This window comes from Chelonia mydas, chromosome 1 (assembly GCF_015237465.2).
Source record: "Chelonia mydas isolate rCheMyd1 chromosome 1, rCheMyd1.pri.v2, whole genome shotgun sequence".
In the NCBI taxonomy this organism is placed as follows: Eukaryota; Metazoa; Chordata; order Testudines; family Cheloniidae; genus Chelonia; species Chelonia mydas.
In genome coordinates, this window is record NC_057849.1 from 23,641,336 (window position 1) to 23,658,204 (window position 16,869).

General features: G+C 39.0%; 1 protein-coding gene across 2 annotated transcripts in view; it reads left to right on the top strand.

Annotated features, from left to right (window-relative positions):
• TMEM135 (transmembrane protein 135) overlaps positions 1–16,869 on the top strand; it is a 371,662-nt gene that overhangs the window by 340,213 nt on the left and 14,580 nt on the right. For both annotated transcript variants that reach the window (XM_007068579.4, XM_043528656.1), the window contains 3 exons: positions 8,179–8,220; positions 9,014–9,160; positions 12,360–12,429. In XM_007068579.4, the coding sequence (XP_007068641.1) occupies positions 8,179–8,220; positions 9,014–9,160; positions 12,360–12,429 (259 nt within the window). The remainder of the gene's footprint in view (positions 1–8,178; positions 8,221–9,013; positions 9,161–12,359; positions 12,430–16,869) is intronic.

A 16,869-nucleotide genomic window follows, 5' to 3' on the forward strand; every position in this document is an offset into this window, starting at 1 on the left:
ACAGTTTCAGATCGTCTACTTTTGACATCAGTGCAGTTAATTTTTTAATCTGAAATTTGAAATATTTTTTGAAAAGTTATGCCTTGTCCACACTATGAGGAAACCTGGAACAATATTCAAGATCTGTTTAAAGATGGTTTCAGAGCATGACTTCAATTTTTGAATGTATATGTGTACTTTCTATTTATTTCTTTGAATTGAGACTATACTACTGCTGTGTTTTTACATTTTCCTTTAAGTCATTGAACTCTCCCTTTCTCCATAGTGTGATGCTAGCTAACATGATATAATTTACATTAAAAATAGTGGGTTGGGAAACAAGGTTCTTTTGTTGATGCTATCTTTAATAATTTCCTTCATATTTTTTTCCCAGGACTGGTCTGAGTAGATAAGCCCTTTGGGCAAAGAAAGAGGGAAACTAAATGTATAGTTTACAACGGAGAAAACTTGTGGGAGAAAAATGGCTATAGTTTATAAAGCCTTTCTCTGTCATAAAATTGCCTCTGCAGATTTCCTTTCCAGGATTGTGGGTTGTGCCTTATGATCCCATACCATTTTAAAGCAGTTCATTCTGAACGTGGTTATAAAATGCTCTGCTCCTGTAACTGGGAATGGTTATTCTTTATGGCTGTATGAACAGTCTTGGAATATCCTCTGTCGCACTGGGAAGGATTGTTGCCTTTAGGGTTGCCAGCCCCACGGGATTGTCCTGGAGTCTCCAGGAATTAAAGATTAATCTTTAATTAAAGATTATGTTATGTGATGAAACCTTCAGGAATATGTCCAATCACAATTGGCAACCTTCCATGGTAAACGGAAGTTAAGAGGGGTAAGGGAAGAAATTTCCTCACTGATTTTTTTCTACATCATTCAGGGAGAGGGGGAGCTTCATCCCTCCCGCTGCTGTGGAATGAGTTGCAAGGCCCACCAACAAACCTCACATATCCTTCAGTATCCGCAGGAGATCCCGGCCTAGTCCATCTGCCCAGAGGCCATGTGTAGCAGCTCTGGGGATGTGGTGCACCACACTGTCCAGCTCTGGAACCCAACCTTTTCTCCTTGTCGCCACATCTGCGCCCAGACCTGACTGACTGTGGGAAGGTTAATGAAGCCCAGGCTATATTCTTGTGCCGAACCAATCTCTGCAGTGCCAGTGGGCAAATGGTGTGCGCCACACCAGCACTTCATGGCTGTGCTGCCGCAGTGTGCCTCTACAGAGACAATGTACCCAGAGCATTTCAGCTCCTGGTAAACAGCCTTCCCTGGAAGGTACATAAGAATGTCCATACCGGATCAGACCAATGGTCCATCTAGCCCAGTATCCTCTCTTGCAACAACGGCCAATGCCAGGTGCCCCAGAGGGAATGAACAGAACAGGTAATCATAAAGTGATCCATCCCCTGTCGCCCATTCCCAGTTTCTGGCAAACACGGATGGTGTCCCTAGCCTCGGCCCATCCTGGCTAATAGCCATTAAGGGACCTATTTTCCTTGAACTTATCTAGTTCTTTTTTGAGCCCTGGTATAGTCTTGGCCTGCACAACATCCTCTAGCAAAGAGTTCCACAGGTTGACTGTGCATTGTCTGAAGAAATACTTCCTTTTGTTTGTATTAAACCTGCTGCCTATTAATTTCATTTGGTGAACCCTAGTTCTTGTGTTATGGAAAGGAGTGAATTATTCCACTTCCTTATTTACTTTCTCCACACCAGTTATGATTTTTTTAGGAAGCAATGTAAAAATGGACAGGAATTTTTCACAGTCTTAGTAGGTAATAGGACACGGAGAAGGAGTCTGAAGGAAGCAAAGGCTTAGGTTTGATATTAGGGAAGAATTCTTTAATGTGAACAGCAGCTGGTGAGTGGAATATCTTACTTTCACTCCCAGAGGCTTTGATATGATGTCTGCTCAATGCTTGTAAGAATTATGTTACAATCTGACTTGTCATAAAATAGTGAATGCCCAGCCAGGATCACAGCAGTTCTATCTGGTTCTTTTTTGGGTAGCTTAGATGCTTTCTATCGGTCATATAAATATCAAAGGTGCCTTTCTGCAGGGTATGTAAGCTTTGAGATGATATTCCCTTTGAGAAGATATAATTTGATTGGAGAATTGTAGTTGTTATTAACAAGGCCAAAATGATAAAGAAAAAATAGATTATTCCAAAACTTTCTTGCTAAAGCTGCCTAATTGGTAGAGATGTACTGAGGAAATAGTGTTATAATCCAGGTCTGGTTTCAGATGACATATATTACCTGCTGACTGAACACTAGATATGGTTCATGTTCAGGATAAGTGGCACTGAAATGTTGTAAACTGTTCTCAAAAGATTTGAGCCCCAAATGTCAAAACTTGCACGTTTTAACCTTTGGGGCCACATTTGGAAATGGATCTGGAAAATAGGCTTGTTATGGTTCTAGATCCCACACAGAATCAAAACCACAAGTGTGGGTTTTGATCCAGGGTTTCAAATCTGAACCCTTCCCTGCCCCAAAAATTTGGGTTATGAGTTCACATTTGAGATTTGGTTTGGTTTCCATCTCTAATGGTAAGACACTGGAGCAAATTCTTCTCTGATCCATGCTGGTGTAAAACTGGAGCAACTAATTCTGTAGAAGTTAGTGGAGTCACTTCGTGTCTACATTGGTATATCTGAGATGAATCTGGTTCTTGTTGCAAAGGTCAGTTGTAGTGACCGGTCAGTACAGATTTAATAAAGCTTACGAACACCTGTTATTAAATATCATGGCTTAACAGCTAAAAGGCCAACTCACCTAGTGTGAAAAACACCAGAAAGAGCTATTAAAGTCTGCTTTGGCATCAGCCTTATCTCCTCAGGCCTGATTGAGAGGCCAGAGAGAGAGGTTGGCTGTACCTTTGTCCATACATCTCTGATATTTTATTTTGTACAAGCAGGGTTATGGTAAAAATATTGTTGGCTTGGAATGAATGGTTTTGAGATGTCATTTGATCCCATTGAGTAATATATATCTCTTTCAGTTCTTATGGGAAAGTGAAACATTACTGAACCTCACTTCCATGTTTCAAAGCCATCAAATATACAAGCAGTTCTCAGATGGCTTGCAGTAGAACTAAACTTGGGCTAATAATACATGTTTACCTGCCCACCTCTTTGGGTCAGAATCATTATGGAGGTGGCCCAGACAGCCATTACGTCCACTTGATCTCCAGTGTCTCATGGGTCATCTAGAAACCATTTTTCTCCAGAGCTATTAATTAGAAATCCACCCTTTCGCTCCCAATCCATTTGATTCTGATACGCAAAAAAATCATTGTGATCTGGTGGGTGCAAGGGATATTGATAGGATAGGTTAAAAAAATGTGGTATTGGGAGTGACAAGAAAGAAATAGGAGAAGAAAGGAAAGAGAAATTATAGAGGAAGAGGTTAAAATAATAGTATCAGGAAAAGGAGAGAAAGAGGCTGCAAGTGGCTGGAGGGAGAGAGAAGGAAAAGAGGAGACAGACAGCCATTACGTCCACTTGATCTCCAGTGTCTCATGGGTCATCTAGAAACCATTTTTCTCCAGAGCTATTAATTAGAAATCCACCCTTTCGCTCCCAATCCATTTGATTCTGATACGCAAAAAAATCATTGTGATCTGGTGGGTGCAAGGGATATTGATAGGATAGGTTAAAAAAATGTGGTATTGGGAGTGGCAAGAAAGAAATAGGAGAAGAAAGGAAAGAGAAATTATAGAGGAAGAGGTTAAAATAATAGTATCAGGAAAAGGAGAGAAAGAGGCTGCAAGTGGCTGGAGGGAGAGAGAAGGAAAAGAGGAGACAGACACAGAAAGCAACTCAGGAAAATGACACATTATGTAGGACACAGTGAAAAGAAGCAAGGAAAGGAAAGAACAACAGAAGCAAGAGAGAGTGTAACCTGTATTTAAAGTGTATAAAATAGGAAGCTGATTGACAGTGCATTACAAGAAGTATAGTTCACACTGAAGAGTGGACAACTTCTACTCCTTGAAATTGCAGGGGCTGTGGTTTGTGGGGCATGGCTTCATGGTGTGACAACTTGGGCATTTTCTCCCCTGGCTACTAGGCTTAGTCTTTGGACTGGTATGTGACACCTACTTTATATGTTAATCCTTCTTAAGCATATTCTATCACAACCAGTAAATTGTTATGCCATGGTACTTCTTATTCCTGCGGAAGAGTGAGCTTAATTCCCAGAACACACAGCCATAATGAAATTCAATGTAGGGAAAGTTGAATTTTTCTAATTTACTTTTTCCTTGAAGGATAACATAGGTAATATTCGCAAAAAGAAAAGGAGTACTTGTGGCACCTTAGAGACTAACAAATTTATTTGAGCATAAGCTTTCGTGAGCTACAGCTCACTTCATCGGATGCATTCAGTGGAAAATATTGTGATTTTTCAGTAAATGTGTCACGTGTCACATTCTCCCAACAAATACAGTGGGTGAAATCACAGTAATTAAACTCCTTTTCCCAGCTGAGTTCTTGAGCAGAGCATGTCAGTCAATCACAGAGAGTGAGCCTTTAGAAAAGTTTTAGCAAGGAATGCCAAAAAAAAAAAATTGAAAACATAAAAGCTGGGTTTTAGCCCTACAGCTTGGTGAGGAGACCTCTTCCCTTCCCTACACACTGGTTAGAGATTAAGCGTGCCTCTCTCAACAAAATTAGAGTTGGTTTAAGACCTGACTGTTAAAGTCTGGCTGAATTTTGCTTCCACGCAGGAGAGCTGTTCTAGATTGTGGCAAGAGTAGCTTTCTTTAGGGGAAAATGTGTGCATGTGGCCTCAAGTAATATTTTTCTTCATCTTATTCTCTCCTGTGCCAAGATCTGTTGGGCACAAGAAGTTCGAGGACCCCTGAACTGTTTATAGGGTTGTAACACTTGCCCAACTGTAGCCCTGATGTAAGTTAGAGTATCCTAGAGCTCTGCTCCATTCCCTCTCTCTTCTGTCCTAACCCATACTAGAAAGAGACAGTTGGCAGAGGAGCTGGCTCATCTGGCTTTGCATCAGTGGAGAATTCCCCTCTGGAGGGAAAATTCTCAACTGGCCAGCTGCAGCCAGAGTATGTGCACTTCATGCTGCTCAGGATGCCCAAAAGATACCAAATTGCAGGGGTTGAGAATCTGGCCCAGTGACTTTCAGAGTTGTGAGAAACGATGTCATGTGCTGATTGTATTACTGTTAAAGTTTACAACATTGAAATGATTAATAGATTCCGAGGTCAGAAGGGAACATTGTGATCATCTAGTCCGATCTCCTGTATAACATGGGTCATGGAACTTTACCAAGATAATTCCTAGAACATATCTTTTAGAAAAATACCCTGATTTAAAAATTGTCGGTGTTGGAGAATCCACCACAACCTTTGGTAAATTGTTCCAATGGCTATTACTCTCTCTGTTAAAAATTTATGTCTAATTTCCAATTGGAATTTGTCTAGCTTCAACTCCCAGCCATTGGATCATGTTATACCTTTCACTACTAGATTGAAGAGCCCATTGTCAAATATTTGTTCCCCATCTAGGTACTTATACACTGTAATCAAGTCACCCCTTAACCTTCACTTTGTTAAACTAAATAAACCTGAGCTGTAAATAGAACTCCAAATAGAATGATATTTGTAATATTGCTTATATGCTTAGCCAGTGGTTCTCAGCCAGGAGTCCGGGGCCCCCTGGGGGACAGCAAACAAGTTTCAGGGGGTCCGCCAAGCAGGGCCAGTGTTAGACTCTCTGGGGCCCAGGGCAGAAAGCTGAAGTCCCACCACATGGGGCTGAAGCCCAGGGCCCTGAACCCTTCCACCTGGGACTGAAGTCAAAGCCTGAGCAACTTAGCTTCCTGGGGGCCCCTGTGGCCTGGGGCCCCAGGCAATTGCACTGCATGCTATCCCCTAATGCCAGTCCTTGCTTTTATTTGCAGAAAACCAGTTGTTGTGTCTCAGGTGGGCCGTAGAGCTTTTTATAGCATGTTGGGGAGCCTCAGAAAGTAAAAGGTTGAGAGCCCCTGTGTTAAGCCATATATGTAACTGGCTGGTGCATTTTGTTTGGAAGGTTTCACATTAATACAATTGTAAATAATAGTGATACCATAACTCTGATAATGCCTCTCACACAAACTAATAACTAGGTGGGGATTAATTATCATAGATGGCTAATGGGGATAGGCATTATGAAAGGTTGTACAGAAATGTTTTTAATGTTTCCTAGGGTAATGGATATCTTTTACATGTTTTGCATTTGAGTAACTTAGATGCCTGGTAGTGTTTTAAGATCAGTGCCTCATTTATTAATTGTCTTCTTTGATGCAAATTTAAAAGAAAATTACTAGTGAAACAATGTTGGTCAAGAATTCTGTCAGATCTGTCCCCGCTTGAATAACAGTTGATTAGGGACATCTACTGGTGTAATGATGTAATAATTGTTGCAGCATTTGCAAACTGAAGCTGCAAGATTGAGGCAAAATGACTTTTCAGGGTTGCATTATAATTACTTCTTTGTTTGTATAAAACTCTCCAAATGACTGCTTGTGTATTTAAACTTAAATTGCACATTTTATTTGTTTGTATTCTGAGCAAAGAAGACTGTCATGAGTAACAATAAAATTAGAAACTAAGACCCCAATTTTAGTTGACAGCCTACAAGCAGACTGTATGAAACCCTCTGAAGTCAGTGGGGCTTCACACAGTCACCCACATGCCATCAATTGCAGGATAAGGGCCTGATAAAGGGGAAAGACAGCACCGGGAGCCTTTTCCTCCTCATTAGCACATCCAAGAGCAGATGGGCAACTGAATGATGGTCTGTGCGGGGTTGTATAACGTGTATCCAGTGGTACATAGTCCCAGGCAAGCCTAGTCAGTAATCCAAGCCACTTTCCCATTCCATTCCCCCACTTTCCCATACACATACTGCTATCAGCAGCAGGCACTAAATGCTCTACACCTGCTCCTTTCTTGGAGTAGCAGTTACATGGCCTAGGGATGGTGGTGCCCCAAGCTTTCCTGAGGCATCTTGGCCTGCGTGGGCCGCATGGCACAAGGACCTTCTGCTCAACCACTGCTATTCTCCCAGCCTTGGCAACTGGCTATCTTAATGGCAGGATTTTATGTTTCGTTAGCATACAATGTATTCTTTAACTAATGGAATAAAATAGCAGCTTTTTTATGTGTCATATATTCTGTCTGTAGTGCACTTTCATCATGATCTATTCCCCTCTGATTTACAGCCCTCTAAAAAGAAAAAAATACAAATGTCTAGAGTAAAAAGTGCTGCTCTTTGCTTCTCTAGCAGCAGGACACTGGTACGCTGATAGTCATCCAGGAAGAATCCGTAGCAGCTGCAGGCTCCAATTGCAGTCAACACACCCACTTCAGAAAACATCAAACTCCTGAAACTCCAGTTGCCAATTAAAACGTCAAAGTATTAGAGGAAAGCTTACATATTATACCGCAATCAGCATTAGCATTTACAAATCTAGGGCCCTTTCTTGCTACCCTTATTCAGAAAAGTAGTCCCATACACTCATGGGGAAGGGCTGCAGAACCAGAGCAACTGCCGTACAATTGACATGCTGTGACTTTTACAGTGGAAGTTTTTTCCAGAATAAGGAGTGCAGGATTCAGCTCCCATATGAAGGAAGACACTAGCTCTCAAACTCCAAGTGTGTTTAAAAAAAAAAGTGTGCAGAACACTTCTCATCCCTTTCAGTAGGTTTGTGTTTTGTCAAGCACATTATGACAGTTTTTTGTAAAACTAACAAATCCATGGCCATCTAAGAATTCACATTGTTACTTCTGTAGACCATGGCCAATATTTGTCTCACGGTCACAGCAGGGGTAGAACTTAGATCTTCCTTCTTTAAAGATCTGCATATCCCTATCAGTTTTGATCAAAAAGTTTTGACACAGGAGGTTCTGGGTGTTCTCTATTCACAGTCTCCCAGGAAATTCCAGGAGGCCATGGTGTACTTCATGCTGAAAACTGTGTTATCCCCGTTGGCTATAAATTAGTTGCATACTTATTTTCCTTTATTGGATTTTTTAATGATGAAATCGTTATCCTCAAATTGTTGTTGTTCTTAGGCAGCTTTACATCAATATTTCATCTCTGAGATTTTATTTTCGTTGCATGCAGATTGTCACACAAAACCAAAAGTCTAATTTTTGTGTTTCAGGTGCAAAGATGGGTTGAAAGGATTTACATTCTCTGCGCTTAAGTAAGTATCTAAAAAAACAAACCCAGTAGTTTTAGCTCAAAGTGACCGTTTTGGGGAAACATGTATACTGGAAGCTGCTTTATAGGACGCCAGAATCTCCTTAACAAAAACCGTACTGGTGTAAACGTTTCCTGTATTTTGAGACATATTGTATATTTCAAAGAGGCCATAATATAGAATTGGCAGGAAAGGAGAGTTTTCAAATGTGTGACTGTTTTACAAAAGGGGATTTACAATAAATGAATACAGTGCTAATGCATGGGTCTAGGCGATGTATGTGTGAGAAGGAGCGTTAAACATTTCCTCTTCCAGAGACAGGAATCCTAAATCCCAGCATTCTACTGGGAATATGCAGAAATCCATTGCTACTGTGTTTTGTCCTGGGTCCTGTATGTTTGTTAATGGTGGTTTATATTTACAAAGTACTCTGGGAATACAGGAGTGGCTCCATTTTACAGGCACCATAGGAGGCATGTAGACACAGCATGTCCATATGTGATGCAGTGCATGATTAAGTCTTGTGTCTGTCATATTAGAAACTTGGGTTTTATTCCTAGCTCTGCCAGACATTTCCTTGTGCAACTTCTCTGATCCTGTGTTGCTTTTGGTAATATGGGGATAATGACACTTGCCTGCCTCCTAAAGTTGGGATCTCAGGCCGTGCTCAAAAGAAGAGCTGTAAGGTGCGGAAAATTATTAACACTACTGTGGAATCCATTTTTAAAGACTTCGGTTTTTTATTTGCTTTTTAAGTAACAAATATAATTGCCTTGTGTTTTCCTTTTCCTTCCAGATTCATTGTAGGTAAAGAAGAAATTCCCACACATTCATTTTCACCAGAAGTAGCATTTTCAAAAATAGACAGAAAAATAAAGCACCGGGAAGAAGTATCGCGGCGAATGAACATAATAGCTCTAACAAAGAAACTTGTGGACAAAGTGTGAGTCCAAAAAAACAAAAAAAACAGAACCCAAACCCTAATTGATTCCTTTTTATTTTACTCAGTTTCACACGTGCTCATTCCATTTTATATAACAACAGTGTTTCATGCTATTTTTGATTTGTATTTCTTTTATTGATTAACAACAATAACAAAATGGTGAGCTATTATTAAAAACAAAGTAAAACAAAGATAAACCTATTTATTAGCATTAGCTCATATTACTTAAGATATACAATTCACTAACTAGGTAACAGCCTTCATCTACCCCCCACTTTGGCAGGGAAGTTCTGGGTCAGCTTCTAGTCTGTCCTCTCATCTGCAGCAAAAATCATTGGGAGAGCCTTAAACCCCTTGTTTTCTCCCATAGACACAGGTTTTGAAGTGGGACAGCAAGCCTCCATCACCTACCTGTCCCTTCTTCATTTGGTAATACGGTTGACCTTCTGTGTCCCAAATCCAGCATTACTGCAGTATAAGTCTACAGGTGAAGCACTAGCTAAATCTCGATTGTAATACTTCTGGTGATGGTAAATCAAGCATAGCAGAAGCCTCCTTCCTCATCATTTATAGCGAACCCACACAAATAAGAGTAGGTGGGTTGAGCACTCTCAGCTCCTATTTACTTCTATGGGAGAGAAAGGTGTTCAGCCCCCTTTTTAGGACTAGGTCCTTATTACAGTATGTTCCTGACAGTCAGTAACAAAACAGATGTTCTAAGTATTCCATGTTGTGAAAGGGGTGGTGAAGAGTGCTTATTTCAGAGTGAAAGCCCTTCAAATAGAAAGAAACACTTACCTCCAGCATTGAGCTAAGGGATAGCTAGAAGGCCAATCCCTTTCTTGTTCCTCATACCTATTTTGTTTTAAATACCCTTGACATGAACTAATTGAAAATAGTGAGGTATGATCAGTGCCCCTCTAGCCAAAATGTATTTGTTCAACGTTAGAAGGCTAAATGATTAACAAATGAGGAGTATACTTCCTTTGGGATTTCCAAACTCCCTCTTCCCCTACATTCAAAAACCATTGCATTTTTAATCCTAATACTTTCTCAAGTTTCTCTTCCATATGTTTCCTTTCAGATATAATTGATTCTAAATGTCTGTAACCTGATCACGTTCTCGTTACAATTTTTGCTAAACTAACCTTGTGGATGATTTATGGCCAATATACTTTACAATACATGATTCAAAGCTTCCAGGATATTTGACACAGTATATAAATTATGTGATTTATTTTCTATTAAACCACAAATAATTGACTACAAGAAAATATCATTTTTAGAGCTAGTATGAAATGACTTTCCTCAAATAAATTTGTTAGTCTCTAAGGTGCCACAAGTACTCCTTTTCTTTTTGCGAATACGGACTAACGCGGCTGCTACTCTGAAACCTTTAATTCTGTGTCATACGAGTCTAATTACTGTAAAATCCACACATCCCATCCTCCCTAAAATCATCTCCTCTTTATGCTTTGAGCCAAACCCTAATCCCAAGTAAGGGCCACAGAAAATCTATATCACAGTGAAACTGACAGAACTACACTGCACTGGAATGGTCATGGTTGAGAGAGGCCTCTGCAGTTCCCTCCAGTAGGCCCACAAGATGGTACAGGGAGGGATTGCAGTATAGCCAATGGATCCCTGGCCAAAACAGCAACATCAGTCTAATATGGGTGGATGTGGGAGAGAGTGTCAGTGATCATAGGCTGCAGAATGGCCCAGCTACAGCTCTATGGCCTTGGAGGGATGATTCACAATTCCTTCCCATAGGCCACAGTGGGGAATTCATAGGCATAGGCCATTTACCCAAGCTTAGCATGGAAAAGAGGATTGGGTCAAAATACATGTACGTGTACTTCTGAAATACTAATAAAGTACTATTTTATTTGTACAGTACTTTGATGACTTCATAAAAGTACACAGTGCCTTACAATTGAATCATAGCAATGTAGGGTTGGACAGGACTTCAAGAGGTTATCTAATTCAGCCTCCTGTGCAGAGACAGGACCAATTATACCTCGACCATCCCTGACAGGTGTTTGTCCAACCTGTTCTTAACATCCAATGATGGGGATTCCACAACCTCCCCTGGAATCCTCTTCCAGTGCTTAACTTCCCATATAGTTAGGATATTTTCCCTAATATCTAACCTAAACCTCCCTTGCTACAGATTAAGCCCATTACTTCTTGTGTTGCCTTCAGTGGACGTGAAGAACAATTGATCCCTATTCTCTTCATAACAGCCCTTAACATATGTGAAGACTGTTATCAGGTCCCCCCTCCGTTTTCTTTTCTCAAGACTAAAGATACCCAGTTTTTTAACCTTTCCTCATAGGTCAGGTTTTCTAAACCTTTTATCATTTTTGTTGCTCTTCTCTGGACTCTCTCCAGTTTGACCACATCATCTTTCCTAAAGTGTGGTGCTCAGAACTGAACACAATACTCCAGCTGAGGCCTTATAAGTGCCGGGAAAATTGGGACAATTACTCCCTGTGTCTTACATACAGTAGTCCTGTTAATACACTTCAGATTGATATTAGTCCTTTTTATAACTGCGTCAGATTGTAGATTCATAGTCAGTTTGTGATACACTGTAACCCCCAGATCCTTTTCAGCATTACTATTATCTAGTCAGTTATTCACCAATTTTTAGTTGTGTGTTTGATTTTTTCCTTCCTAAGTGTAGTACTTTGTACTTGTCTTGTTTGAATTTCATCTTGTTGATTTCAGACCAATTTTCCAATTTGTCAAGTTGTTTTGAATTCCAGTCCTGTCCTCCAAAGTGCTTACAACCTCTTCCAGCTTGGCGTCATCTTCAAATGTATAGCATACTCTTCTCTCCATTATCCAAATCATTAATGAAAATATTAACTAGTACCAGACCCTGACTGACCCCTGTGAGACCCCATTGGATAGGCCCTCCCAGTCTGACAGCAAACTATTGAGTACTCTAGGAGTACAAGCTTTTAACATGTTGTGCAACCCCCATAGTAATTTCGTCTAGACCGCATTTCCCTAGTTTGCTTACAAGAATGTCATGTAGGACTGTGTCAAAACGTGACATGCAAAATAAATAATGGGGAAATAGCAAGAGACTATTGTATACATTTTTAGCAAGAGAAAGTGTATAAAATCTCCAGTAGATTACAGTAAAACCAACTTCTGGTTAATATGGATTTCATTGTTTCTTTTGCAGATGCAAACATGGTCCAAGACATAGATGCTGTAAACATTATGAAGATAATTGCATCTCATATTGCATTAAAGTAAGTAGGAATCTGACATTTTTTGTAAACACTCACACAGACTGGTGAAAACGTATAAAGTTTAGTACAGAAAAAGAATATGTAAGTTACAATGGGCAAATGCAGATTCCATATGTCTTAGCCTCTGAAGTCTGTTGTTGGTCATGCTTTTTCATAATAAAAAGAGTCAGTTATAAGTTTGTGAAAACCATCTTCTGCACAAGAATCTTTCTTTCTTTCAACTACACTACTATGGTAGATCTGTACAATAATCTGTGAACCTAAAGTGAATGGAAAAAAATGGATCAGCAAAAAATAAACTTGCTTAATTATATGAGGCTCTTCGTAACTGATCCCACTTGCAGCTACATCCTAAATAAAGCACCTGGAATGTGCTGTGCTGGGCAGACAGATCAGCAGTGGCACACATACAGCTGTGCATGTCTGGCACACTGTTGTTTGATTTTGGACTCGCTAGTCTATTAATTTATTTTAAGGGGTAACGGGAGATTGTCCACAGTTGCTGCAGACAGAGAGAGCTGTCTATGTCCAGTGGCATGAATTAGCCTCCTCCATAATATGGCCATTTTTATGGGCATTTTTTCAGAGGCGTACTGTGTGGAGAAGATTGGCACAGGTGGGACAACCTGCTACATGGTCCTAGTTTTGGGTGAAACTTCAGCAGAACTTGATCTTTTAATAATCTACATTTTTTATTTATGGAGAAGCAAAAATTGATAGCTAGGCGGTTTAGCTTTTACGGATGCTTCTGCTATATTTTATCTTTAAAATGCTTTTTTTCCCCCATTAAAAATAGTGCATTTTGTTAGAATTTATCTCTTTTGGTTTTTTAATGGCAAGGCTCGCTACATTAAGATAAAGCTTTAGAGGAGGTATAGTACAATAGTTATTTTCTTATATTTACACAGTTCAGTATCTTGTTCAATATTATTTTGTTACTTCTTCTTTGAACTATGCAATATTTCAGCAAACTTAGTGACAGTGTTAGCCTCTGATTCAACAAAGTATTTAAGTATGTGCTGAAGTTCCATTGAAGTCTGTGGGACGTGAAGTATTTTGCTGAATAGATCTGGGAATGTGTAATAAAATATTTACAAAATATTCAGAATAATTGTAACAATTTTTTTTTTACTAAAGATAAAGTGACGAAACATAAAAACAACACAACTAGAATAACTAACAGAAAATACCTCTCCCCCCTTAGGATGAGAAAAGAGAGAACCATTCAGCACCTGTTTTTTTTATTATTTTCACCAGAATTTTCAAAATTGGGTGCCTAATGTATAAATTCTATAAAATTCCATGTCTTCAGTTGGACTTAACATTGTAGTAACGTTAGCATGTGCATAAGTGTTCGTATGATCAGGGCCTAAGTTAAGACAACATGTGGTTAGCTGTTGCACAACTTTATAGTTAAATGTAAATGTATACATCTAGGAACAAAGGATGTAGGGCCACACTTACAGGATGTTGGAAGCAGTGACTCTGAAAAAGATTTGGGAGTCAGGGTGGATAATCAGCTGAACATGAGCTCCCAGTGTAACACTGTGGCCAAAAGGGCTAATGTGATCTTTGGATGCATAAACAGGGGAATCTTGAGTAGAAGTAGAGAGGTTATTTTACCTCTGTATTTGGCCCTCATGTGACTGCTGCTGGAATACCATGTCCAATTCTGGTGTCAACAATTCAAGGAGCTCAATTTATTTACCTTAACAAACATAAGAATGGCCATACTGGGTCAAACCAATGGTCCATTTAGTCCTGTGTTCTGCTTCCAACAGTGGCCCATGTCAGATGCTTCAGAGGCAGTGAACAGAACACGGCAATTTATCAAGTGATCCATCCCTTGTCATCCAGTTCCAGCTTCTAACGGTCAGAGGTTGAGGGATACTCAGAGCATGGGATTGCATCCCTAACCATCTTGGCTATTAGCCAGTGATGGACCTAGTCTCCGTGAATTTATCTCATTCTTCTTTGAACCCAGTTATACTTTTGGCCTTCACAACATTCCCTGGTAACGATTTCCACAGGTTGGCTGTGCGTTGTGTGAAGTACTTCCTTATGTTTGTTTTTAATCTGCTGCCTCTTAATTTCATCAGATGACCTCTGGTTCTTGTGTTATGTGAAGGGGTAAATAACACTTCCTTAGTCACTTTCTCACACAATTCATTATTGTGTAGACCTTTATCAGATCCCCCCTTAGTTATCTCTTTTCAAAGGTGAACAGTCCCAGTCTTTTCAATCTCTCCTCATGGAAGCTGTTCCATACCGCTAGTCATTTTGTTGCCCTTCTCTCTACCATTTCCAATTCTGATACATCTTTTTTGAAGTGGTGCAACCAGAAGTACACACAGTATTCAAGATGTGGGTGTACCATGGATTTATACAGTGGCATTATGACATTTTCTGTCTTCTTATCTGTCCCTTTCCTAATGGTTCCTAACATTCTTTTAGTTTGAGCAGATATTTTCTGAGAACTATCCGTGATAATGCCAAGTTTTTCCTCTGTATTATATTTTCCCTTACCATTGCTTGTCTTCCTATTATCATAGTTATGCATACATTTCTATCACATTCTCTTTTCTCTTTCCTTCTCCATATTTAGACACATATTAGCCAGCTAGTATAACCTGCAGTAGCCTTTTATCTTTATCTTTGATAGCAGGCTAGTGGATCACCTCATTTTCATAAACTTCACTTAGAATTTGAAATAATCTGGGTGTCTTGGCTCTGTAGAGTTCTATGAAGGGTTGTCTAGTCCAACAAAGGCATTTGAAGAGTCTTCCCTTTCTCCTGTGATCCACTTGATTCCAGCAGCTAATTTAAATGAAGATATATGTTAGCCAACAATGGGTACCTAAAATGATGAACTTCAGTTTCTCTGTGCCAATGTTGATGATAACAGCAGATGACCAATACAGTTTACCTGGTAATTGTGGTGACTAGAAGAAAATTAGGAGAATACTCCAGTGGTTACAATCTGTTTAATTATTTTATTTTATTTTATTTTATTTTATTATTCTTTCAAGAGATGTGGGATACTATACCGAACAGTTCAATTTGTAAATGATTCTACATTTAATTTGAAAGCAAATTTATTAAAAAATTGATAGATTTAATACTATTTGGAAACATTGCTACAATTTATCTGACTTCTGGTATATTACTGAACTCTGTTTTGAATATATACATTTGGGGAATTGAGTTTTAATACTATCAAGATATTTTTAAAGAATCTTTTTAAAAAAATTGAATTCCTCAGATGATTTTTGCAGATGTGTAATTTAATTGCACTGCTATTTCTGGCTCTTCGTATCCAAATCATAAAATTTCTGCAACATAGATTGTTCCTAAGGAAAGGTTTAATATAGAGATTTCAGTGTATATTAATTTCCCTCTTTTGTGTATTTTTTATATTTTTCTTTTCCCCCATTCATTTGCCTGTGATCTGATATCTTTCTATGGAGAATAAAAGTGATAATTGATGATCTTATAATTTAAAAAACTGAATTTTTTGTGTGACTACAGGTAATGCAAATCAGCTATAAAGTACTTGTTATATTGTCTCCTTATTGCTCACTGAACTAATGATAAAGATGCAGTATTTATATGTCTTGCTACTGTTCGCTGCACACGAGAGCTAAGGCCCTAATCCTGCAAACCCACACATTTCAATGGGACTTGTTCATGAGTTACTCATGTGCTAGACATGAGATTTGCATGATTGGAACAGCATAATACAATGTCGTGTTCTAGTCCATCAGAACTAAAATCCCTTTTTCTTTTGGGTGGGTGAAAAGTGAGGGCTCTGAGTTTTTTGTTTATAAAAATGTTTTTTGTCCTATGTTTGTGACTATTGTAAAACTTCCCATAATTTTACATAATCTAAATTCATCTTAAATTTGACATTTTAATTACACAAAAGTCAGAAAATTCAGAATTAAGATTCACGGAGTAAATTTAATTCTGCCTTGCCCATAAACTTTGAAATAGAGGTTTTCATTATATGATCACACCTCACTGTGATATAAACTATTTAGAAAATATGAGATAAAAGTTCCCCAGAGGATATAATTTACTTAGCTTTTAACGCCACATGCGAGGGAGACATAGGAGCTATTTCATACACCTGGCTACTGCCTTTTCACTAGCACCATTGTAAAAGACACAATACACTTATTCCAGAATGCACTAATACTGTCCATCCACTTCCAAACATTGTTATTTAACTGTTGTACCCCACTTACTTTGTTTCATAAACAGTTTCATAAGTAAAAAGTTATGGAATATTATTGTTGCAAGAAATGGGTGTTGCTGATGATGTTTAACCAGAATAAAGTTTTGGGACTCTTTATGAGGGATTAAAATGTTCTGTATGATGCACAGATTTTTAATTTCTGAATTGGACAGATTGCTAATTTCAGTCCTCTGCCCAATGGT